General features: G+C 50.6%; 1 protein-coding gene across 5 annotated transcripts in view; it reads right to left on the reverse strand.

Moving 5' to 3' along the window:
* Positions 1 to 17,417, reverse strand: part of SLC7A9 (solute carrier family 7 member 9) — a 31,941-nt gene extending 14,524 nt beyond the window's left edge. Inside the window, exons 1-4 of one of the 5 annotated variants that reach the window (XM_061576359.1) lie at positions 17,290 to 17,417; positions 12,099 to 12,402; positions 7,055 to 7,202; positions 162 to 404 (exon numbers count right to left, since the gene is read on the reverse strand). In XM_061576359.1, the coding sequence (XP_061432343.1) occupies positions 162 to 404; positions 7,055 to 7,202; positions 12,099 to 12,233 (526 nt within the window). In that variant the 5' untranslated portion in view covers positions 12,234 to 12,402; positions 17,290 to 17,417. Of the gene's footprint in view, positions 1 to 161; positions 405 to 7,054; positions 7,203 to 12,098; positions 12,457 to 13,304; positions 13,400 to 17,159; positions 17,263 to 17,289 lie in introns of those variants that run through there. The other 4 variants (XM_061576360.1, XM_061576358.1, XM_061576355.1 and 1 more) reach the window with 4 other exon arrangements.
* Positions 17,418 to 25,230: the final 7,813 nt, after the last annotated feature.

Consider the following 25,230-nt stretch of genomic DNA (forward strand, 5'->3'; position numbering starts at 1 on the left):
CTAAGACTCGGAGAAAAATCCACGCGACCACGGGGTGAGAGACACGCCAAATCCAAATATACAGCAGGTGTCGGGGTCGGGATGGAACCCACGACCTCCTGCATACCAGGCGAGGGAGTTAACATCTCCTAGCCACCGTGGTTTGTCGTCATGCAACTTACAGATGGCAGCAGCGGCCAGGCACTTCTTGACGAGCATTGGCGGCTCGCAGCCCGGGTAGAAGGGCGCGGACGTGTACTCGGCGAAGCTGAGGCAGATGATGGCGAAGGAGGACGGCTTGAGCACGATGACGGACGCCCACGAGTAGAGGAACGCCGGGATGGGCCCGAACGCCTCCAGCAGGTACGGGTACTCGGCGCCCGACTTGGTGATCATCGTGCCCAGCTCAGCGTACGCCAGCGCGCCTAGGCGGCAGCGGGACGGACAGACGGTCGGACAGACGGTCGGACAGACGCGGACACGGGCAGACAACGCAGAGGGACGAACGGATGGACGATCAGTCACAATACCCTATCCCTAAACCAAACTCCCGAGACGAAGGGTCGGATTCACGGCCGGTGGGTTTCATACTCTGCCATGTTTCCAATTCGCTTTGAAGCGCTTTTCCAAAGGAGGACAAAGCGATTGATGCGTGAGCTCCGTCCGTCCGTCTGCGCGTAACGGAGAATCGACGACAACTTTCGTGGCGACGATCCAATTTGAAATGTTCCTCTAAAGTTGCGTTCCCATTCGGGATTTTACCCCTCGAGCAAAACCGGCCAAATTCATCAACGTTTTGCCAAAAAACTTGGCGACAACAACCGGCGCTGTTTGCTTCGCGATGATGACGCACAATCACGCACGCGCGTCTGTTGTTGTGCTTTCACGAGGGGTGGTGGCGGAGGAATAAAACCTAAATCTGGCCCTTGTTGTAACCCACGTGATCATGATATGAGGCTGCTATCTCTCTTCTCCAGCTGAGATGCTGCCCCGCTGAGCCGAGCGAGTGTGCGAACTCGGCGCACTCTCCTAACCCCGATTTATTGTCACGGTGATTAGCGGACCATCCCAATCTTATCAGGCCTCTTAGAACGGTGGAATTGACTCCTCCCTTGAGGTGTCATCTCCTATCATCTCTCGTCTTCCCTTCCCCCAGTCGAGCTCCAGATATTGCACTGAATCCTCATTGTGAAGGCAAATGAGTTCACGCACAATGTGTGTGAGTGTGTGCACATGGGGCGAGGGGTAGTGGAGCGGTAACTCGGCCACCCGAGTCCGATTCCCGATCACGGCCAACACCAGTGACGATTATCTGAACCGGTCCTGGGCCTCCCTGAGGTCGACTCAGCCTCAAATGAGTACCTGGTGCGGTGTGTAAACATCGCCACTGGGGAGACAAAGGCGTGGTGCTGACCACCCACCCCCTCGTGTTCTGTGCTGGCCTTCATAGGTGCTCGCAAGCAGCACTTGCCCCAACAGTCTGTTACAGGCTATACAGGGGATCTTTGTCTTTGTTATGGAGATCGGATGTTCACTGAATTATTATATTTTTCCCCAGGTAAGGCCCGCGGAGCTATATAACTCCAATTCAGAAGCGACCTGGTCACAAATGAAAGCTCAACAAAGTGGCTTATTCTTAATTTTAGAACTTTCGTGACTGCAGGAATTATATTTGGTTCTTTCGGTTAAGTCACGTCTAAAGATAAAATAATAAATTAAATTAAATAATAGCATACGACGTTTCGATTGCAACACAGGCAATCATCATCAGGTATAATGTTATGTCGCTATTTCATTATACCTGATGATGATTGCCTGTGTTGCAATCGAAACGTCGTATGATATTATTTAATTTAATTTATTATTTTATCTTTAGACGTGACTTAACCGAAAGAACCAAATAATAAAGTGGTTTATCACGTGGAAATGTAGAGCAGCAGCCAAATACTCTGACGTCGATTCTAAATGTGGAGGGAAAAACCGGAGGACCCAAAGAAAAATCCACGCGACCACGGGGAGAGAGCGACTCCAAATATACAGCAGCAGCAGGCGTCAGGGTCGGGATCGAACCCACGACCTCCTGTGGACCAGGCGAGGTAGTCAACATCTCCTAGCTACTGTGATGATGAGAGAGAGACACACACAAACTCCAAATATACAGCAGCAGGCGTCAGGGTCGTGATCGAACCCACGACCTCCTGTACACCAGGCGAGGGAGTCAACATCTCCTCGTCACCGCGGCGCCCCCAACCATTTGAGAAGAAGGAACAGGTCGATGCCCCCTTTGTTATGGCCGTATTAACCGGCAGGTCACGTCTCTGTCCGTTATATCGGTACTTGATATGATGTGTACTTGCTAATGTCAGGGTGCTTGTTCTCACAGTCGTCTATTAATGGCACATTTATCTTTGAGCGTGAGTGTACAAAGTCCGCAGCACACCACCAATGCTCGTGAGATACTGTGCTGCTTGATTATTCTCGTGGAGTCGGAGCAGTTGAACTGACAGCGTTTGAGATCCGATGTTTAAATCTGGGTTCTGGTTGACCGTAATTAAACCCGGGTTCTCAGCCTGATCACCAATGGTTGCACAAATATAAATTTAGATATTATCAAGTCTTCCAAGTAGTATGTTCATCTTGGAAATTTTGACTTGAGTTTCAAGACTCCCTCGTGTGATTCAGAGGTCGTTTGAATAGATGTAAGAATTAGTTCCCTGATATCTGCTTCTGTAGGGGCTTTTTAATAACATGGGGCGATGCACTGCCCCCCCCCGCCCCCACCGCAAGAGCTCTCATTGTGCACTTCCATCGTGCCTTGACTCCCGAGAGCGGAATCGTAGCATAACAACAAACTAAATAGGGGAAAAGTGTGATTATTACATGCAAGGATTGTGAGAGATTGCGGTGCCTTAGGGAGGTCCTTCATTCAGCAGCGGATTGACCATGGCTGATGATGCTGATAGGCCAGGTGGTGTGCAATGATGGAGCACAGAGCTCGAAGTTGACGGACCAGCCGAGCTATTCCTCCCTCCGGGGGTGAGGGGGGTGTTCAACGTTGGTTGCTCCGTGGAAAAAATCTCGGCTGGGCTCAGGGCTGCGACAAAGGTGATGACTTTTGTCCTCCTACGCATTCTACAAGTAGTGACTAATCCCATATTTGCTTTTCCCATAAATATGCTAAATTCCTCTTGATATGCAAATTATTTTGTTAAGGCGCTCTTCCCCCTCCAACCCAGCCTAAATATACGCTCCAAGCCTGGTGGTGTTTCATTCAGACGCTGTCTTCCCGACAGACCTGTTCTTGACCTGAGGACGGCTGCTTGCGTTGTGGCCGAAACGTCGTGAGAATTATTTTATTATGTTTTATTTTTATTATTTTATTATTTCCCTTCTACGTGACTTTACCGAAAGAACCAAGAAGAAAAAGGTGACGACTGCCACCCCGCGCCTTCGATTGAGCGAGAAACCACTGAAGACTTCTCCGACCTCAACGAGGGAGGAGAAGCGGGCACGTTCCAGGATGGCGCGACTGCTCCCGAGGAGCCGCGTCTTTGTTGTGCTCGCATGGATGCGATTAAAGAGTCACACGGTGAGGTGACGTCACGCGGCGCATGACGTCACGGGTGAGCGGCGCGTTATGACGTTATTCATGATTCACGGCTTGGCTTCGCGAACGAAGATCTAGGAAGGACATCCACGTCTTCTGCAGGCACGCTGGTGGCTGACGAGGCCTATGCGGGACAAGCAGGTCCTGCCACAACGGCTTAACCACTCGGAACTTTTTTTTATAGTTTTTAATCGGTGAGTTTTGGGCAAACCCTGTCACTTTGGCCGATGTTAACCCAAAACAGAACTGCTAATTTTAAATCAGATTTCATTGACATTGGATCATATTTACGAGAGTCATCTCGTGGTCACATCGATACGGGTCGGACAGATGGATGGGGCAGATGCACGGGGACAGCTTTGGCATTCGACGCGTTACAAAGTTTGAGTGCGCAGTAAACATAACGGGAAGAGACGTAAGTGGGTCATTACTAAGTGGGTCGTATGAGCACTAAAGATTTATGGTTCTTAGGAATTGCTTGGGGAGGGTCAAAAGAGGTTCTTGAACGCCTCATCTCATTTGAGATTTGGGCCACGTTAATAAGAATCAGAGTCGATATTTATTCTGCAGGAGGAATCTGATGAGCTGTAAAGCTCTTTTTCACAGATTTCCAGTTGGGGCAGAGCAGAAAGTTACAACAACAACAAACAATACAAAAACAAAACACGATAGCAGTGCAAAGTCGAGGAAAGGTAAACAAATCACTAAAGTAAATATTTTACCAGGTAAGGCCTGGCCACGCAAATGGTAGCTCAACGAAGTGGCTTATCACGTGGAAATTTGTCGCAGCAAAATATTCTACGTAATCTAAACGCGTGATGTTGTTTCTAAATGTGAAGGAAAAAAGGGAACCCAGAAAGAAATCCGCACCACCACGGGGAGAGAGAGGAGACGAAAAACTCCAAATCTACAGCAGGCGTCGTGAAGGTCGGGATTAGAGGAGCCAACAAGAGAGGCGGACGACCTCGACCCCGTGACACGGGCCGACCCCGTGACATGAGCCGACCCCGTGACACGAGCCGACCCCGTGACACGGGCCGACCTCGACCCCGTGACACAGGCCGACCTTGGCCCCGTGACACGAGCCGACCCCGTGACACGGGCCGACCTCGACCCCGTGACACAGGCCGACCTTGGCCCCATGACATAGGCCGACCCCGTGACACGGGCCGACCTTGACCCCGTGACACGGGCCGACCTCGGCCACATGACTCGAGCCGACTTCGACCCCGTCCAAGGTCAACCACAACAATCAGAGCGCCGCCTCCGGGTGAGGGAGGGCATCTTGCAGCGGCGCGTTGAGGAGTTGCCGCGTCCCCACGGCGCTGGGTCCGAGGTCCGTTTGCTCGCTGGCGCCCGCCACCCGGACTCAGATCTTTCACTGGCTGTGCTGCAGCCCAGCCAAGAGGCTTTATCTCTGTACCTGCTACCCCCCCTGCTCCCCCCTCCCGCTCCCATTAATGAAGACTTGACACACGGGAGACATGGAATGTAGCCCCTCTCACTCTTGTCGGAAGTAGCTGATTGGGTAAACGTCGTATCGGTTTCAAGTCGTGTCTTCCAGGAGCGTAACCCCCCCCCCCACCCCTCTCCTGACTTGAACTGATCATTCCCAGGAATGTATTAGCTCCACTCTGTCCATCTGCCTGTCTGTCTGTAAGGGGCACCAGCATACCTCTCGTAAGCATGACCCAATGTGAATAATAAACATTGTGGATGTGGTCAATTTGCTACGAGTCGCTTGCCCTCTAGGAGACCTGCTACTTTGATCGAAGGGTTGGTCAATACCTGAGTGACAAAATAAAAAAAATCAGCGCTAAAAGTAATTTCCTTGCCAGCCAAAGTGTTGATGACATCATCGTGTGCTGTGACGTCACCTCGCGAGTTCACCCGCATAACCAGACGACACACATGAGGTTCGGTTACGTGAGGTTCGGTTACGAGCCGCATAACCAGACGTCGTCTGGTTATGCGGCTCGTAACTGAACCTCACGTTGTGGTGGATAATTGAATACTTCCCATGAGGACAAATGCGCACACACCTTGGGAAACGTTCCGGAATCCACGAATGGCGATTATCTCTCTTCCCCGTTATTCTTTTTGCTTGAATCCCACTGAACAAGCCGTTATGGCCCACAATCTCTGGCCAAACAATGCCAACAATGGGGTGTCATGGGCTTCCTGTGTTTGCATAATCTCCACTCAGGAAATCAAAGAGGCTGGCCAAAAGCGACAAAGGATCAGATTACTATAATGAGTCAACTTGGATTTAGTTAATCCCGACAATTTGTTAACACTGAGTATGTGTGTGTGCATGTCGAGGTGTATTGGGTGGACAAAGAGCGGTAGGTGTAGCCATTAGCGCGCTGCGCTATTAACCCGGCAACCGAGGTTCGATTCCTGCTCACGGCAAACATCGGTGACGATTGTCTGAACTGGTCCTGGGTCGACTCATTCTCAAATGAGTACCTGGTGCGGTGTGTAGTAAACATCGCCACTAGGGAGACAAATGCGGCCAGGTGTGGTGCTGGTCACCCACCCCTCGTGTGCCGTGCCGGCCTTCATAGTTGCTTGCTAACAGCACTTGCCCCAACAGTCTGTTAAGGCTACACGGGGGATCTTTGTATTGGGCCGAGCAGTGGCACGGTGGTTCGTGCACTGTGCTACGAAGCCGGTGAGCTGATTTCATTTCTTGGCAACAGCTACAATCAGTGGCGATTGCCCAAACCCCTCCGAGGCCTCGCCGAGGTTGATTCAACTCGAAATGAGAACAGTTGTGCAATGCGTCAGTATCAGTGCTCGGGAAACAAACTAAACAATGTTCATTTCACCAAGAAAGACCCACTGAGCTGGATGTCTCTTTTTCGGATGCGACTTGGCCACAAATTATAGCTCAACGAAGTGGCTTATCACGTGGAAATGTATAGCAGCCAAATGCTCTGAACATGTGATGGCAATTCTAAATGTGGAGGGAAAAACCGGAGGACACAGAGAAAAATCCACGCGGCCACGGGGAGAGAGAGAGACACAAACTCCAAATGTGTTAACTCTCTGCAAACACAACAAGATCGTCACGTTTACAACGTTATTGATCAGGCCTGCCACGGTGGCAAGATATGTATTACCTCGCCGTGTTCGATCCCGACCCTGACGCCTGCTGTATATTTGTAGTTTGCGAGTTCTTTCCGTGGTAGCGTGGATTTTTCTCTAGTTCCTCCGATTTTTCCTTTAATATTTAGTATCGAAGTGCCCTTAACAATATTTGGCTACTATAACTTTCCACGTGACAAGCCACTTCGTTGAGCTATCATTTGTAATCGCCACGTCGCTTCTGAAAAAGAGTCACATAGCTGGTAAAATAACAAAAACATCAGTTTTGAATATGAGTATGTGGCTGGGGGGGGGGGACAGGATTAAGACGCGTGGAGTCTCAGTGCGTCACTGCGACGTTGTTGGTGTGGCGGGTACCGAGGGTGGCGAGGACTCCGCACCCCATCCAGATGATGAGGCTGGGCCCCACGGCGCCGACGTTGTCGAGCACCGACTTGGGCGAGATGAAGATCCCCGAGCCGATCATCGTGCCCACGATGAGGCTGATGCCGCTCATCAGACCCACCTGTTGGCAACCGAGAAGTCGTCGTTGTCATTCTGTTTCTTGGCCAGGGCGAGAGCCGTAGGCGGAGTTTGACTTCTGTATTTGGGGATGGGGGCGGCAGGGGTTTGCTTTGTTACTCACATTATGAATCGCGGGTGCACGTCATTAATGAGTGTCTCATCTTAATTGTAAACCACAGGAAATGAATAAATAATGTCACCTCGCATCACATTCTTTCTCATCACTTCTTCATCTCGTCGCTTCATCTCTCTCTCGCTCGAGCCACAGCACTGCAGATCGTGTCGCGTTCCAGACGCGATTCGCGGACAGCCAAAACCGCGGACGGCAAGTTCGCGAATAACGAGGGAACACCGTACAGTATCTCGTTCCGCTGACTATAAATTAATAAAGGTGTCCAGTTTGCGGAAGGGACGGGGGTGGGGCATCGCCCCACGTGCCCCCCCAGCCCCCCGCTAACTGAGAGCGATGGAAGCTCATTCGCATGCGTGACCTGGGTGGCCAAAACGAGGAAAGCCAGACGTGATCAATTGGCAGCGGTGAAACGTTCAGAAGTTGGGTGCAAAAAGAACTCGCGTCGCGTAAGGATCTGAAAACGTATCGCGCGAACGCGAAAGATGTTCAACTCTGAACGAATGGGTTCGGTTGTAAAAGTTAAGTGACGTAAATGTGAAACGGACTTAGGGTGGCACTATTGCAGCGAGTACGCAAGGAGAGCACGTGTCGAATGCAATCGCAAAGGAAGTGGTCTTGAAGGATCGACAACTCGGCATCGAATTGTGGCTAAGATGGGAGAAGGAGCGAGAAAAGTCATGAAGCCACGGAATTGTAGTTGTTGTTTTGGGCAACGACGGGGAATGAGTGAGACTCGTGTGAGTGTGTGAGTGTGTGTGGGAAAAGTCCCATCGGTGAGCTCCTCCGGCAGGCAAGGCTGCGTTGGCTGGGCCATGTAGCCCGCATGCCCAGCCACCGCATGCCTAAACAGCTATTGTTCGTCCGGATCGAGGGGGCTAGACGGGCGCGGCACGGGCTAGAGAAGAGATGGAGTGATGTGGTACAGGAGGACGTGAAGCTGAGTGGGATTTGCCGATGACTGGTACCAGCGGTGTCAAGATCGGCCTCTGTGGAGGAGGCTCGTGAAGGACGCTACTGGGCAGTTGGAGGCAGTCGCCCTCCAACAACAACGGAGGGCGGAGGAGCGACGCTCACAACAACGAGCGGAGCGCCGGGTGGCTAAAGCACAGCAAGTTGGTACAGTAGGGGGCACAGGTGGTGCATCAGGCAGTCATCTCGGTCATCTCGGTCAGTCGACTTGTGGCACCTGGGTCTGCCCCGTGACCTCCTGCCAGCGGGCGTTCGACACTTCACGTGGCCTCAAGGTGCACTTGGCCTGGCACAAGCATCGTGGTGACGTCACCGCCACTTAGTGGCGAATGGCGGTTGTTGTTGTTGTTGAGTGTGTGTGAGTGTGTGTGAGAGTATGTGTGAGTGGGTGTGTGTGTTAGTGGATGTGAGTGTGTATGAGAGTGTGTGAGTGTGTGTGAGTGTGTGTGAGTGTGGGAGTGGGTATGTGTGAGTGTGTGTGAGAGTGTGTGAGTGGGTGTGAGTGTGTGTGAGAGTGTGTGAGTGGGTGTGAGTGTGTGTGAGAGTGTGTGAGTGTGTGTGAGTGTGTGTGAGTGTGTATATTGCACGCGCGGTGTGCAGGAGACAAGACCCAAGGCACGGAGACACGCTTTCACCAGAGCTACAATCGGTGCAAATAGCAACATTGACATGAGATAAAGGGCGCCACGGTGGCGAGATATGAACTACCTCACCTTGTATACAGGAGGTCGTGGGTTTGATCCCGACCCTGACGCCTACATAGTTGGAGTTTGCGTGTCTCTCTCCAGGTGGTTTCGTGGCTTTTCTCCGGGTCCTCTGGGTTTTCCCCTCCACATTTAGAATCAACGTCGCGCGTTTAAATTATCTGGCTGCTGCTCGGCATTGCCACGTGACAAGCCACTTCGTTGAGCTATCGTTTGTGCCCAAATAGAGCCGTATAGCTCAGTGGACCTTACCTGGTAAGATAAAAACAATAATCTTAATGTTTTGAAATATATAAACACTAGTTTTTGGTTTAGAAGAAGTGACGATGAATTTGCTCTGTAATCTTTATTTAGAGTTAGATGCCGAGAGGTTAAACGTCGTTTTAGTCAAGGGACATCTGAGCGACAATTCTAAAAATACTCGCTGGGGTGCCTCTCAAGATTCGGGTTTCTTATTTCCAAGGTCACACCTCCCGTTTGTATTCATTTGCCGTTAAATTCAAACAATGCGAGTTTACAGACAATCGCGAAATCTTGACCGGTTTACTCGACAGAGCTGCGACACGCAACACAGAGGCAGAGAAGCAGAGAAGCGGAGGAGATGCCGAGCGAACTGGAGATGTGAACGGAGCAGAATGAGATCATCAGACTGATGACTTGTACACCAACAATGATGAATGGAGGGGATGGAGAAATCCCAGACAAGGGGAGCTTCTCTTCGCCATGCGCAGGCTGAGTGGCCACTCGATGCACGAGATAAAAAGGTCAAAGCAACGGCTCTTGTCAAATAAACAACAACAACAACAACTAATTTAACACTTCTCAATTAAGTCCAATCCGCAGTGCCGGATTATCCTAGCAGCAAAAGTAGCTACGTATGCTACGGGCCCCGCACTTTCAAGGGCCCCGCACTAAATGCTTTCAAGCTAGCAATTCCGGTTCAGTGATTCTGCACTTGCTTTATTACGATAGTACTATCCCGCCTTCACCTTTTACGAACGACTGGGTGTTTAAGTTTCGCGATTTGTCGTAGTATCTGGCTGTATAGCAAATGAAAACATACAATTACTTTACTACGCAAGTTTATATTTACGTGTTTTTTTATTTAGGGCCCCTTTATAACATCATGCTACAGAGCTTCACCCGGCACTGCCAATCCGATCTATATTTATTATCAATCAGAAGGGCTGACTCTGCTGATGAGACGCTGCGTATCGAAACGGGTCCAGAGGTTGCTCCGACTGAACCACTGACGGTGATGTTTTGCTGATGTGTGCACTTGCAGAAGGCCAATGGGTTGTGTAAGCAATTATTTATTTTAAAAATATATTATGTGGAGAGATGTATGAAAGAGACATTAATCTTTCTGTACAATTTAGCAGAAGATGAAAACAAGCGGTTTATACAGAGTAGGAATCAAGTTTCCTGGATATTCCTTCCACAACCCATCAGCCGCACGGCCTTCTGGGAGTGTTTCATTTCAGCAGCTTTGATTCAAAAATAGTTTCGACACACGGTGTCCCATCGGCAGAGTTGGGCTTGTTTGAATCAGATTCAGACTGGAAGAATCTGAAGAGAATCAACTGCCAATCCTTTCACTCTACGGGCTCCTTGTTGGACACAGAAGGTCTTCTTGTTTGCAGCAGTGGCCTGAATCCAATTCCCACAGTTTCTGTGAATGGGCAGGGCCATCGGTGCCCTATAGTGGAGAGGGCCACCATTCTATACGACGAGTTGTATTTTACCAGCTGTGAGGCCCCCACTGAGCTATGGAGCTCTTTTTCAGAAGCGACCTGGCCATCACGAATGGCAGCTCAATGAAAGTGGCTGATCACGTGGACATTTATAGTAGCAGCAGCCAAACCACGTATGTCGAACTTGAACTTATCTCGAGCCGGACGGAGCCAACCGTGCGAATCGGAGGTGCGGGGGAACGACACGAAGCAGTGCCAAGGCTACCGCACCGTTTGTGACGAGCGCTGAGTGTTTGTAAAGTCCCCTGCGGCATCGGGCTTGAGGGCCCTGCAAGTCCCTGTGTGGCGGAGTGGATTTTTTTTAAAAAAAGCGGCTATACGGCACCCCGCTAGAAAGGGATGCATCGCTTCAGGCATCCAGAGTTGCACCGATGCATACCGATCGCAGTCAGAATATGTATTTATACTGCAGGAGGAATCCGATGAGGCGTGAAGCTCTTTCGTCACAGATGTCCAGTGGGGACACGGGGTAAGAACGCCACGGCAACAAACAGGACACACACACACGATAGCACCAAGGGTGTATCTCTGGGACACTTTGTGCCGGCACCACAATGATGACAACAGAAACACGCTTTGCCCGTTCTGGCAAAGAGACAAGAAGCGTCGCGCGATGCGGTGCCCGCCGCCTCCTCTGTTCGATGGTTGACAGCCAAAAGCCGCCGCTGCTGCTGCTGCGATGATGACCGCGGGGTTCGCGTGACGCTGGTGCATGCCACCCTGACGAGATAGGCGAGCAATTGTGGTGGTTCATTTGTGTCGAGCACTTTGTGTGTGATGAATGCGACCTTCTTACAATGAACACCGTGGCGGTGGCCACTTGTTGACTACCTCGTCTGGTGCGCAGGAGGTCGTGGGTTCGATCCCGACCCTGACGCCTGCTGCTGTACATTTGGAGTTTGTGTGTTTCTCTCATCATCAGCATCACGGTGGCCAGGAGATGTTGACTACCTTGCCTGGTACACAGGAGGTCGTGGGTTCGATCACAACCCTGACGCCTGCTGCTGTATATTTGGAGTTTGCGTGTCTCCCTCTCCCCGTGGTCGCGTGGATTTTTTTTATCGAGGCCCCTCCGGGGTTTTCCCTTCCACGTTTAGAATCAACAACGTCGCGCATTTAGAGTGATTTGACGGCCGCTATCGATGCCCACGTGATGAAAAGCCACTGCGTTGGACTTTAGTTAAGTGCGATAGGCAGCGTCGCTTCTGAAAAAGAGCGACAGAGCTCAATGGACCTTACCCGGTAAAATACAAAAGTGTAATAATAGGTGGTAACCATTGCTGGTGCAGCCCGCATACACTCGAGGGGCAGTAGCGGGTGGGTGCAGCCGCGCTCACCTCTTGCTTGAGTCGCATGGTGTTGCTGCCCCCTCCGCTGCTGCTCTTCGAGCTGATGGAGCCTCGGGAGGGGCCGCTCCCCGGGGTCGCCCCGTTCGAGTCGGCCACGTGCCGCCGCTTCAGCGAGTCCTTCATGGCGCCTGCGGAGTGTCCCGGGCTCTGGCTCCCACCTCTCTCTCTCTCGGTGCCGATCGCCACCCACCAGCTCCCGGTTCAAGTGGCGGCAGCAGCAGCAGCAGTTGTGGCGGTGGCGGCGGTTTCGCTGTTAGCCGGCAGGCTGGACTCGGGCCGCGTCGCGAGGGATCTGCAGCAGGACAGGCGCGGCGGATACTTTGTCCTGATCGTGGCACCGCCCTCGCTGCGTTTGTTGTCGCCGCGTTTTATGAAAATCGAGTAACGACCCAGAAGCATGACAGCAAAGGGGTTAATCATTATTCGCCCTGTGGACTCATTTGCACTGTGTTCATTGGTCACACATGTAATGGTAAGTACTGTACGTTGAACTTCTTTCGCACCGTACGTAGCCAACCCGCGCTCATCGGAGGTGCGGGGGATGGACATCAAACTAAAAACAAAAATTAGTTCTAAAGAAATGCGTTTTCAGCGCTATACATTCTTTTTTGCTGTCTCAATATAATCGCGATTGTGCGATCTGCGTCACGCCCCGAAACTAACCATGACCCCGTTCGGATCCCTCGCAGGATCAATGCGACTCCACACACGGGTCGATAACGGCCCGTGGAAGCGGACACCGCAGAGCTACCTCTGAGACCCCCTGTTCAAGCCACCTCTGGTCCATTTAGTCCTGGAGCCACGCGTTTCCCGCCCGCTCTGCAACCCAGAGTGCACGCGAGTCGCACGGTAGCCACACCGATATTGGTTCATTCTTGGAGCTAGAACGAAGCCCAAATTCAGCGGAGAGCCATACTTAACACGGTGGTTTGTTGTTGTTATTGTTGTGCTGTCGTTGGTGACCGGGCTCCGCCCCATCAACTCTCTGCACTCCAGAGCCAAGTTTTCGCCACAGGAGGCTTGGAACCTGGATTCGGCATCTCAAGCGGTTGCCCGTTCAGCGCTGCGACCCAACAGCTCTGTGCCAACATTGATCGAGCTCTTAAAACCTTTCCACTTCAAACGACTTTCGTAATCTACACAAAGCGGCGGTGAGCCGTGATCTAAGAGGAGTATCGCGCAGAGTAAACGTACCTGAGAGAGAGACTTGTGTTTTTCTGTTCTTTGCACGAGTCTAAAGTCTGGCAGCCCGAACGGTGATCACCTTGCTGACAACCACCGCCCTACTCCTGCGAGGACGATTATCCGAGTGCAGGTTTTATAGGGGTCGGGGTGTGGGGTGGTTGGGGGCGGAACGAGATACGGCGTTCCCTCGTTATTCGCGAACTTGCCGTCCGCTGTTTTGGCTATCCAAGAATGGCATCTGAACTCTACACCATCTGCAGTACCGTGTTGTATCGAGCGAGAGAGATTAAGCGATGAGATAAAGCGATGAGAGAGAGAGAGCGTTATGCGAGAAGGGGATGAGATAAGGCGATTGTACAGCAGAGAGAAAGAACCAAGAAGATGAATCCCTGCAGTCACGAAAGCTTTAAATCGAAATTTAAGGTAAGTTCATTTATAAACTATTATTTAATATTTTAATATTTAGTTTATGTTTAAAATAACCAGCGTGTTATTATGATGATTTTCACGTATTGAATAGCTTGTTTACGTATTTAAGGTCATTCATTCAACAGGATAGGTTTTCGTAGGCCAATATTCTCATCCGCAAAAGTTGCTCTTCGTGAGACATTTTCGTAACGTACCCCTCGCGAATAACGAGGGCACACTGTAGTTTGCTGTTATTTGTATAATAAGCAAGCAGACTGTGTGTCTCTTTCACACGTCGATCTCCACACAAAACTAAAAGCATCGCTGCCCTGGGAGTGCTTCACCCCAGCAGCTTGAAGACGACTAAAACTCTGCACCGGTCTCGACCCGCCAGTGTCTCACCAGCGGAGTGGGGCTCGCACGAGACATCGCTGGCGAGCTACCAATCGTAGAGGCAAAGAAAGACGTTCCTCCTCTCTGAAGCCTGTGCGGGCTTCTCATTCCACGCAGAGTCATCTGAGACGTAACTCGAAAAATATAGCGACCAATGAACTCCACAGAAGAAACATCTCCGTGGCGTATCTGCCTAGACACGTACAAAATGTATTGTCTCAGCAGAAAACCAACCTGTTCTATATAGTCTTATTGCCTCGGCAAATAATCGCTGCGCTGATGTCACCTATAATGCATGCGATACCGCGAGAAGAGCTCGTACGTGTGTACGTACTGTACCGTGAACTTCTTTCGCACCGTACGTAGACAACCGTGCCAATCGGAGGTGCAGTGTTAGTCTATGGGCAGTGTTGAGTCTATAGTAGTGTTGAGTCTATGGGTAGTGTTAGTCTATGGGTAGTGTTAGTCTATGGGCAGTGTTGAGTCTATGGGTAGTGTTGAGTCTATGGGTAGTGTTAGTCTATGGGCAGTGTTAGTCTATGGGTAGTGTTGAGTCTATGGGCAGTGTTGAGTCTATAGTAGTGTTGAGTCTATGGGTAGTGTTGAGTCTATGGGCAGTGTTGAGTCTATAGTAGTGTTGAGTCTATGGGCAGTGTTAGTCTATGGGCAGTGTTGAGTCTATGGGTAGTGTTGAGTCTCTGGGCAGTGTTGAGTCTATGTGTAGTGTTAGTCTATGGGTAGTGTTGAATCTATAGCAGTGTTGAGTCTATGGGTAGTGTTAGTCTATGGGCAGTGTTAGTCTATGGGCAGTGTTGAGTCTATGGGTAGTGTTGAGTCTCTGGGCAGTGTTGAGTCTATGTGTAGTGTTAGTCTATGGGTAGTGTTGAGTCTATAGTAGTGTTGAGTCTATGGGTAGTGTTAGTCTATGGGCAGTGTTGAGTCTATGGGTAGTGTTGCATCTATAGCAGTGTTGAGTCTATGGGTAGTGTTAGTCTATGGGCAGTGTTAGTCTATGGGTAGTGTTGAGTCTATAGTAGTGTTGAGTCTATGGGTAGTGTTAGTCTATGGGTAGTGTTGAGTCTATGGGCAGTGTTGAGTCTCTGGGTAGTGTTGAGTCTATGTGTAGTGTTAATCTATGGGTAGTGTTGAGTCTATGGGTAGTGTTGAGTCTATGGGTAGTGTTGAGTCTCTAGGCAGTGTTGAGTCTATGTGTAGTGTTAGTCTATGGGTAGTGTTGAGTCTATGGGCAGTGTTGAGTCTATGGGTAGTGTTAGTCTATGGGTAGTGTTGAGTCTCTTGGGCAGTGTTGAGTCTATGTGTAGTGTTAGTCTATGGGCAGTGTTGAGTCTCTGGGCAGTGTTAGTCTATTGTCCTCATTCCTCCTCTCTACTCTGGTTTCAAGTCCCAACAAGATTCTATACTTTGAGGGTCGAGTATGCGCGATCACAACGTAGACAATGGTGACATCGAGAAGCTGTCCTGATCCTGAGCCTGCCGCACTCCCACTGGCGAGGCGCGCGAGAAGGGCGATCGCGACCTCACGCTGCTTGCTGCGAAGGTATTTCGATGAAGGCACTCACCAGGTATTGCCCGCCTTCATGACACGCGCTCTCTCAAACAGGTTAACCATTGCTTTGACCCATCTAGACGAATCGCTGGTTGTGCAAGGGAGAGGGGGCATTTAGAAAATAAATCAATAATGAAAACTCTTCAATGTACATCTGTGCTCCTGTCACCCGAACTTTGCACTGATGAACGCGCATGTGTGGCCGACCTCCGGCTTAATTGGTCCTAATTAATTATTAAGCAGCCAAAGGCTTTGCTCTCTCTCCCTGCCCTCCCCCACTCCCTTCCAGTCTGAGAATGACAAATCAGTGGCCTAGATGTGGAGTGCACGGGCGGTGCAGCTGCAAGGCCCCCCTATGGGCCGGAGGGGGCCCAGGCATTGGAGAGGGGGGCCTGGCATGGTAGGGGGCCCCAGACATCGTAGAGGGGGGGCCTCAGGTATTGGGCTACAGATAAGCGGGATATTGTAGAGGGGCCCGACACAGACAGAGGCTTGGAGATTAACTAAAAACTAAACCCCAGTCTGTCCTTCTATAACGCGGTAGTTGCGTTCCCGATGCACATTTCGTTGTGAAAAAAAAAATCACGTTGTAATAAATAATTATATAATATGGAGCCGAGCACGGTCCGCGCTAACACGCGAGATGCGTCCGCATGCCGAGCAAAGACGGAGGCGCGTGGGTAGAATCTAGAAGCATCCAGCAGCATCCCACTGCCTCGTGTGATGCTACTAAGAGGCGACTGTACGACTGATGTTACCTACTCGCACGACGTAGTTCTGTTCGCTCAATCGCGTTGTCTGCAATTCGTTGTGAAAATGTGTTCCCGAATACATTGATCGCATTATATCCAAATTCGCTTCAAGAAAACAACACGCAGCGTTATAGGAGAACAGACTGGCCACAAATGATAGCTCAACGAAGTGGCTTATCGTCATCAATGTGGAATTTATAGCATCAGCTGAATAAAACGCGTGATGTTGATTCTAAATGTGGAGGGAAAAACCGGAGGACCCGGAGAAAAATCCACGCGACCACGAGAAGAGAGAGACACGCAAACTCCAAATATGCAGCAGGCGTCAGGGTCGGGATCGAACCCACGAACCTTCTGCATACCAGGCGAGGTAGTTAACATCTCCTAGCCACCGCGGCGCCACCGTAAGCACAGAGATAAACGGAGATACATAGAGGGAGATCAAGACGGGCGGATGGATACAGAGACACGCAGACACAGAGGGAAACGGGGAGACACGCAGAGACGGACGCAGAGACACTGAGAGATAAAGATGGGCGCACAGACACATACACAGCGAGCCACACACGTGGATAGGGATACAAGACAAAGATCCCCCGTGTAGCCTTAACAAACTGTAGGGGCAAGTGCTGTTAGCGAGCACCTATGAAGGCCGGCACGGCACAACGCAGAATGGGTGGCCAATACCACGCCCGGCCGCCTTTATCTCCCACAGTGGCGATGTTTACACACCGCACCACGTACCTGTTCAAGGCTGAGTCGACCTAGGGGGGGGGGGGTTCCCGTGACCGGCTAAAAGATTCCGTCACTCTGGGTCGCCGGGTTCGTAGCGCAGTGAGTAAGTGCGCGTGCCCACAGACACTCAAACACTCACCTGCTCGGAGGGGTGGGTGGTGTTTCCTGGGCTGCGGCAGTGAGTGCCGTTAAGGGTGCACGATGCAGTCCTGGTGATTCATTAATTTGGCGAGCCAGCTCTTAGTGAGGCAGGCAGGCAGGTCATTGATAAGGCGTTGGATAAGTAGGTAGGCGGGTGGGATGTGGAGGGGGGGTGAGTGAATGTCGAAATACAGGCGTGCCTCGAATAGCGCGCCACGCGCGTTCCCGGTAAACAGCACGTAAGTGGGATGCACTGCATGGCGCCTGTTGCCCATAGACATACATGTTCACCGGACGGGGATGCGTTACCGAAAATAAAAAAGTATTTTATTCAGCAAGAGAGCTACTGCAGCTAGAGGTTATTTACGTTTGAGATGGGTACAACCCAAGGGTAAGTGGGCGGGGCTAGAGATGGAATTTGCATGTAAATGTAGGATCGCAGAGCTTGGAATACCCCGGCTAATCACGTCTGCATTCACCACAATACTTGTGATCAGAATGCGAACAGAAATGAAGGCGATGGGTATTAGCTTGGTGTCGCGGCATCTCTTGAGAGAAGTGAGCGACTCGATCAGATGAGCCCTCTCGTCTCGGAGTCTGTTAACAGATCTCATGGCTGTGTGGAAATCCTCCCCGTAGAGGCAGGTAAATCTTAAATTAAAGCTTTCGTGACTGCAGGAATTCGTACTCTTTGGGTCTTTCGGTAAAGTCACGGTGATAGAAAAATAATAAAATAATACATTTTATATTTATTTTTATACAGGCAAGGCTGCGTTGGCTGGGTCATGTTGCCCGCATGCCCAGCCACCGCATGCCTAAACAGCTTTTGTTCGGCCGGATCGAGGGGGCTAAACGGGCGCGGCACGGGCTAGAGAAGAGATGGAGTGATGTGGTACAGGAGGACGTGGAGCTGAGTGGACTTACGTATGACTGGTACCAGCGGTGTCAAGATCGGCCTCAGTGGAGAAGGCTCGTGAAGGACGCTACTGGGCAGTTGGAGGCAGTCGCCCTCCAACAACAACGGAGGGCGGAAGAGCGACGCTCACAACAACGAGCGGAGCGCCGGGTGGCTAAAGCACAGCAATTTGGCACAGTAGGGGGCACAGGTGGTGCATCAGCCAGTCATCTCGGTCATCTCAGTCAGTCGACCCGTGGCACCTAGGTCTGCCCCGTGACCTCCTGTCAGCGGGCGTTCGACACTTCACGTGGCCTCAGGATGCACATGGCCTGGCACAAGCGTCGTGGTGACGTCACTGCCACTTAGTGGCGAATGGCGGTTGTTGTTGTTGTGTAGCGAGGTGGGTGGGTGAGTGAGTGGGAGTGGAGCGAAGTGGGTTAGTTCGGGGAGTGAGTGTGATGACAGGGGCGCCACGGTGACTAGAAGATGTTAACTACCTCGCCTGGCATGCAGGAGGTCGTAGGTTCGATCTCAAGCCTGACGCCTGCTGCTGTATATTTGGAGTCTGCGTCTCTCTCTCCCCATGGTCGCGTGGATTTGTCTCTGGGTCCTTCGAATTTCCCCTCCACATTTAACATCGCCACGCGTTTCGAGTATTTTAGCTGCTGATATAAATGTCCACGCGATAAGCCACTTCGTTGGGCTGTCATTTGTGGCCAGAATCGCTTCTGAAAAAGAGCCGTATAGCTCAGTGGGCCTTACCTGGTAAAATGAAAAGAGTGAATAGTTTATTTTAGTAATGGTATCCTGGACGAACTCTCTACTCCCCACACACAACCTCCCCGGAGTCGAATTATTGTGAGCATAGCCAGGGCTGGAAATGGGAATAACTTCCTGGGGAAACTCGTAGATCTGGAGCGTTCCAACTGAGCGTGCCCGCAAGCGTGGACGGCGGAGGCTCGCCTTGACGAGTTAAACGATGTTGTCAGTCTCAGCTGTTTAATTAAACAAGGAAGCGATGTTACGTCTATTTGTTACGGTATATTACTGGATGTTTGCTCCGGTATATTTACTACTATAATGAGCCAAGAATGTCTGTGTCCCGCACGTGACGTCACTCCACGTCGGCCAGCCCCCCTAATTAATAATCATGAACAGGTTACGTCCTCCACATGGACCCACCCCTCATTAATAATAATTAACGGGTGACGTCACTCCACGGGGGGGGGGGGGGGCGAGGCGCCTCCTCCCCCCTCCTCGGCGTCAACTCACAACCCTCACGACAAAGGCAGAACCCTCACGTCACGTGATCTCCGTCACGCTGTTGTTGAGACATCAAAGTAAAAAGGACGTCATTTTGAACAAGGGATTATAACCTTCACATGAAATATGTCTGTGTCACCGCGCCCTTACACATTTCACGCGAATTGATGCAATGAACATCACGTGGCGCTCTGCTTTTCGCTTGCAAGTCTCAGATTGACTGCAACACGCCCGCCCTTGGACGGGAAACGGGCGAGTCGCGGTCTATTGGCGGACCTTTTCAACCACCGCATCGCGCTGCACTTAAATCATCTAGGTTGAAAACTAACTTCTTTAGAATTGCATGTTGCGTTTAGCTTGGTGTCCTTCTAGCGCACCTGCGATGAGCACGGTTGTACTGGTTGGATACGGACGATGAAAAGGAATGAAACATGAGGGTTTACCCTTTCTGGCAATAAAACAGGAGATGTAAAGATGTTAAAAAACCACATAGAAACATTTCGCGAGCAATAAAGTCCGCGTTAACCACAAATACTCGTACTGAACATGCAAACACCTGTTTTATTGCCAGAAAGGATAAAACCTATTCTTATTTTTCATCCTTTGATACTTGCAAAAACACGATCCCATGGTGCGAAATCAGTTCAATATACGCATGTACTCCACTATACACTACAATACACTATACACTACTATACACTACCCTATACACTACAATACACTATACACTACTATACACTACACTATAGACTACAATACACTATACACTACTATACACTACAATACACTATACAATACTATACACTACCCTATACACTACAATACACTATTCACTACTATACACCACCCTATACACTACAATACACTATACACTACTATACACTACACTACTCTATACACTACAATACAATACACACTACTATACACTACACTACCCTATACACTACAATACACTATACACTATGCTACCCTATACACTACAATACCCTACAAGACACCACCATAATACATTTAAAACTAATGTATTTAGAACTGCTTGTTTGTGTTCAGTGTGTTGCCCTTCCCCCGTTACCTCCGATTAGCGCGGTTGGCTACGTACGGTGCGAACGAAGTTCAACGCGCGTACATGGCCTGCCACCACGCTTGTCCCCAGCTCCTGCCGGAACACCGGGTTATCACCGCGGTGTCCCTGCCTGTTGCGGGTTATCACCGCGGTGTCCCTGCCTGTTGCGGGTTATAACCGCGGTGTCCTGGCCTGTTGCGGGTTATCACCGCGGTGTCCCGGCCTGTTGCGGGCTATCACCGCGGTGTCCCTGCCTGTTGCGGGTTATCACCGCGGTGTCCCGACCTGTTCCGGCCAACTTCCACCACTAATTGAGAGAGTCAATCATTAATAGTTGCACGGTAATTAATTGATCTCGGGAGTTGACGGTGGTGACGGGGCAGTGGGGTGACGTTGTTGTTGTTGTGCTGTTTGTCCTCTCTCTAGGCAGGAAACGTGGCCGAGTGTTTTGTGTTCAGGGTGGCAGCGGAGAGCCGAGCGCAGCTCACGCCTCGGGCTCTCGGGGAGCAGCGCACGAGAGTTGGACTAATACAATAAAATAATTCTCACTAGTGAGAATTATTTTATTGTGTTTTATTTTTATTCTTTTATTACTTCCCTTCTACGTGACTTTACCGAAAGAACCAAGAAGATGAATCCCTGCAGTCACGAAAGCTTTAAATCGAAAAATACAAGGCATCATGTTTGCAATAACCACAACACAAGAAGTCAAGATGAAAACAAAAATAAACAACTCTGATGATGATAATAATATGCACTGTCCTTGAAGTTGATTGGTCCACACCCGAGACAGCTTTCCTTAGAGCCTAGTCTCCATTGGTGTTGGACCAGATGACTGCTTGTGCTGTGATGATTGCAAACATGATTCCTTGTATAAAGGTGTCAGTTTTGTACCAGTTTGAAGGATAAAAACCTACTACTATATTTTGCCACTGGTAAAGGAGGTCTCATAGTGTAAACATTCCCTTAGAACTCTTGTTGTGTTTAGTTTGTTGGCATTCCACCCCCGGCACCTCCGATTAGCGCGGCTGGCTAGGTACGGTGCGAAGGAAGTTCTACATACGCACATACAGGCGCGTACCCAAGAGGACGGACGCGTGGAGGGAAACATTCTTGAGGTTCCACCGAGAAACAGAGGAACGCGTGGATCACACAGTACAAACATCACGCTGAATGGACGATGTCGACTGTTTAAAAACACATTGAGCGTCTCGGGACGGGACGGTGGCGGCGAGGGGGGCACGAGACCGCCCCGTGTCGCGAGGGGGCCACGAGACCGCCCTGTGGGTGGATCGCAGCGCGCACGAGCGCGGGAGGCGGTGGTCCGGGGAACGAGGAGGAGGGTCTCCGTCCAAGCCGCGGAATTGTTTGAGTCTCTCCGGCAAGCACGCGGAGGAGAGGCTTCGCGTCCCAGGATGACGGCGGAGAGCCGCGTGGTTCGCTCCTCGGGCTCTCGGCCCACCGCAACGGTGGCTGGGAGATGTTGACGACCTCGCCTGGTATGCAGGAGGTCGTGGGTTCGATCCCAACCCTGACTCCTGCTGCTGTATATTTGTAGTTTGCGTGTCTCTCTCTCTCTCATCATCATCACGGTGGCTAGGAGATGTTGACTACCTCGCCTGGTATGCAGGAGGTCGTGGGTTCGATCCCAACCCTGACTCCTGCTGCTGTATTTGTAGTTTGCGTGTCTCTCTCTCTCTCTCCCACGTTGTCGCGTGGATTTTTCTCCGGGTCCTCCTCCGCATCTAGAGACGCGTTAAGAGTATTCGGCTGCTGCTTTGTGTATGTACTGTATGTAGAACTTACAGTAGTGTATAGGAGCGTATTGTACTATACATAGTGCAGTGTATTGCAATGTATGGTGTAGTGTATTGTGTGTAGTATGTTGAACTTCTTTTGCACCGTACGTAGCCATCCGTGCTCATCGGAGGTGCGATGATAAGCGACTTTGCTGAGCAGTCGTTTGTGTCCAGGTCGCTTCTGAAAAAGAGCTGTATAGCTCAGTGGGCCTTAGCTGGTCAAATAACAAAATGTATAAATTGTATATAACAGGCGCTTCGACAAACAGGGCACGAAGATGACAGAGCGGAGCGGAGAGCTGAAGACATTCGCGAGATTCGTTCCTTCGGCGTCTCCCAGCTCGTCCCGAGCCGCTTCCACCGCTGAACACAACAAGCTGCTGCTGTGGCCGTCTGGAACGCTCTCTTCCCTTCCGATGTTAGGAAGCCGCCGGAGCAAGGGGGCTCAGCAATTTGCGGCTCTGGGGCTGCGTGCGGTGACTCGTTGGCTTCCTGCGCACATTGCGGGCAGCCGTTTTATTTTAAAATTTGCATGTGAAAAACAACATAATTGAGCGTTAAGGTAATCGACTAAATATGGCACGGAATGGGTGACTACGGAATGTCCTGGTGACGACAAAATGTGCAACGGCCAAACGGTGCCGTTAAAGAATAACTGAGGAGGGGAAATGAACGAAATAGACGCGGTTTATTCCATCACCTGTGTTGTTTATTTGAGTCAGAATGTGTCATCATTCGTTTGTTTCCCGTGTCCCTGTTGCGGTGTTTGTGTACAAGTAGCCCTGCGCGGGGTGCACGCGGCTCCCCGACTATTTCAATCAAAGACACAATAAATAAATAAATAATATTTGTGTTATTATTCTGCACTGGGGCTATGCGAGTGAGAAACCATCGTCTAGATTGCAAACTCGTTTTTTTAGAAGTGATTGTTGTGTCAAGTTCAAGTTTCATGTATTAGGTGTAGCCCTGTGAGCCATTTGGCTCTTGAATCGGGTGCAACCGCAACAAACAAAAAACAAAAACATGAACAAGAAAACATCTTAAAGTGAATATGTGACTGAGTGCAAACAGAAAATCCAAGAAAGACATCAAAATATTGCAGAAAAAGCACCGTACACCAACGCTGTGTGCAAAAATCCCAGTGGGATGCAAGTCAAACAACAACAACCACAAGACAACTTAGATTAAGTGTGTTGTCCCCCCCCCCCTCTGATTAGCGCGATTGGCTGGGTACGGTGCGAAAGAAATTCAACATACACGCGTACAGGTCCAGGCCTCTGCGTTTGTTTAGTTATCTTCTCTGTGTTTGTCTTGGCTAAGTGCAGATAAGTTGACGTTCTCACTCGCAGAGTGTGTACCGCCGGCGCGAGCGATAGCTAAACGTTTGAATATAAATAGATCTCTTCTCTCGTGATTCAGGGCCACCGTTCACTTCAAGAAGCCTTTCTTTGTCTCCGTGTGTGTACAACACACGGCCTATAGCTGTGTGTTGTACACACACGGCTATAGGCTGTGTGTTGTACACACACGGCTATAGGCTGTGTGTATACAACACACAGCCTTGTGGTGGATACAGTCCGCACCTCCGATGAGCACGCTTGGCTACGTACGGTGCAAAAGAAATTCAACTATACGTGCGTACTTGATGGATCCAGCCCCTGGCGGATACCGGTCGCGTGGCTCACGGCCCCCGCACTTTTAAGAACCCCGCGCTAAAAAATTCAAACTATCAATTCCGGTTCAGTGATTCTGCACTTGCTCTATTACCATAGTACTATACTGCCTTCAACTTTACGAACGACTGGGCGTTTAAGGTTGTCGAGTTCTCGTACTATCTGGCTGTATAGCAAATGACAAAATCCAATGACTTTACTATGCAAGTAAAACAAATCTGTGTTTGAATGTTTACGTGTTTTTATTTATTTAGGGCCCCTTTAAAACATCATGTGACAGGCCACCCGCACTCGCTTCACCCGACACTGGAGCCCACGCCCTCAGTGCTCTGAACTGCTCTGAGCGAGTCGAGCACAAAGTGAGTCACTGCGCAAGTGATAGCCGAGGGCGGTGCCAATCTCCTGCTTCCAGCCCGAAGTCCAGCGGTGAACATTCCACACTCCCATGGCGAGGGGCGAAGTCACTCCACGGCACAGCCACAACTCGACGAGGGAGAGTTGCAATGTTATCGACCCCGGAGGGATGATGGGCTGAACTATTAGCTGAGCACATAGTGATTCACATCATCAGTGATTCACATCATCAGTGATTCCATTGTCAGTGCGGGGTTGTGATTGGGTTTGTGAATAGCGATAGAACATTTAGCGTCTCAAAGTTACCGCTTTCTTCTCGTGTCCCTGGGCCCTCCCATACAACCCTCTCACACCGCATGGTACAGCCTGGCCACTGCCGCCTGCCTGCTTATGCGATGACTGCCGCTTGGAGTGTACCAACGATCTATTCTTTGGGGGGGTCGTGAGGGACCCCGCTGCGGAACGCACGAAGCGGGCTACAATGGGTGTTGAAATGCGACCTTCACATTTTATGAGCCGTTACGCTGCGTCGCTGTAGATAACGTACAAGTCAAAGTTCGCACTCGCTTCTCGACTTTAAAGCCCTGACACCGAAGACGAAATTATTTGCAGAGCTGTCCTCCCGCACCTCCGATTAGCCCGTGGTTGGCTGCGTACGGTGCGAACGAAGTTCAACGTGCGTGCAACTGCACAGGGTTCCGCTGTTGATGATCCCATTCGTTCCACTGCAGCAACCAGCCGCGTGTTGTTCGGCACTGTGTCCGACGTTTCGCGACACGTGTTTGGAGGGGGGTGGGGAATGCTTCTTCCGCAGCAACAGGCGACCGCTCTCCATGACCTACAGCTCCTGAATGCAGCTCCCAGCACGTGAACGCGAAACGTCGGACAA

This window comes from Lethenteron reissneri, chromosome 60, assembly GCF_015708825.2.
Source record: "Lethenteron reissneri isolate LAM-NWPU_2019-01 chromosome 60, ASM1570882v1, whole genome shotgun sequence".
NCBI classification, from domain to species: Eukaryota; Metazoa; Chordata; class Hyperoartia; order Petromyzontiformes; family Petromyzontidae; genus Lethenteron; species Lethenteron reissneri.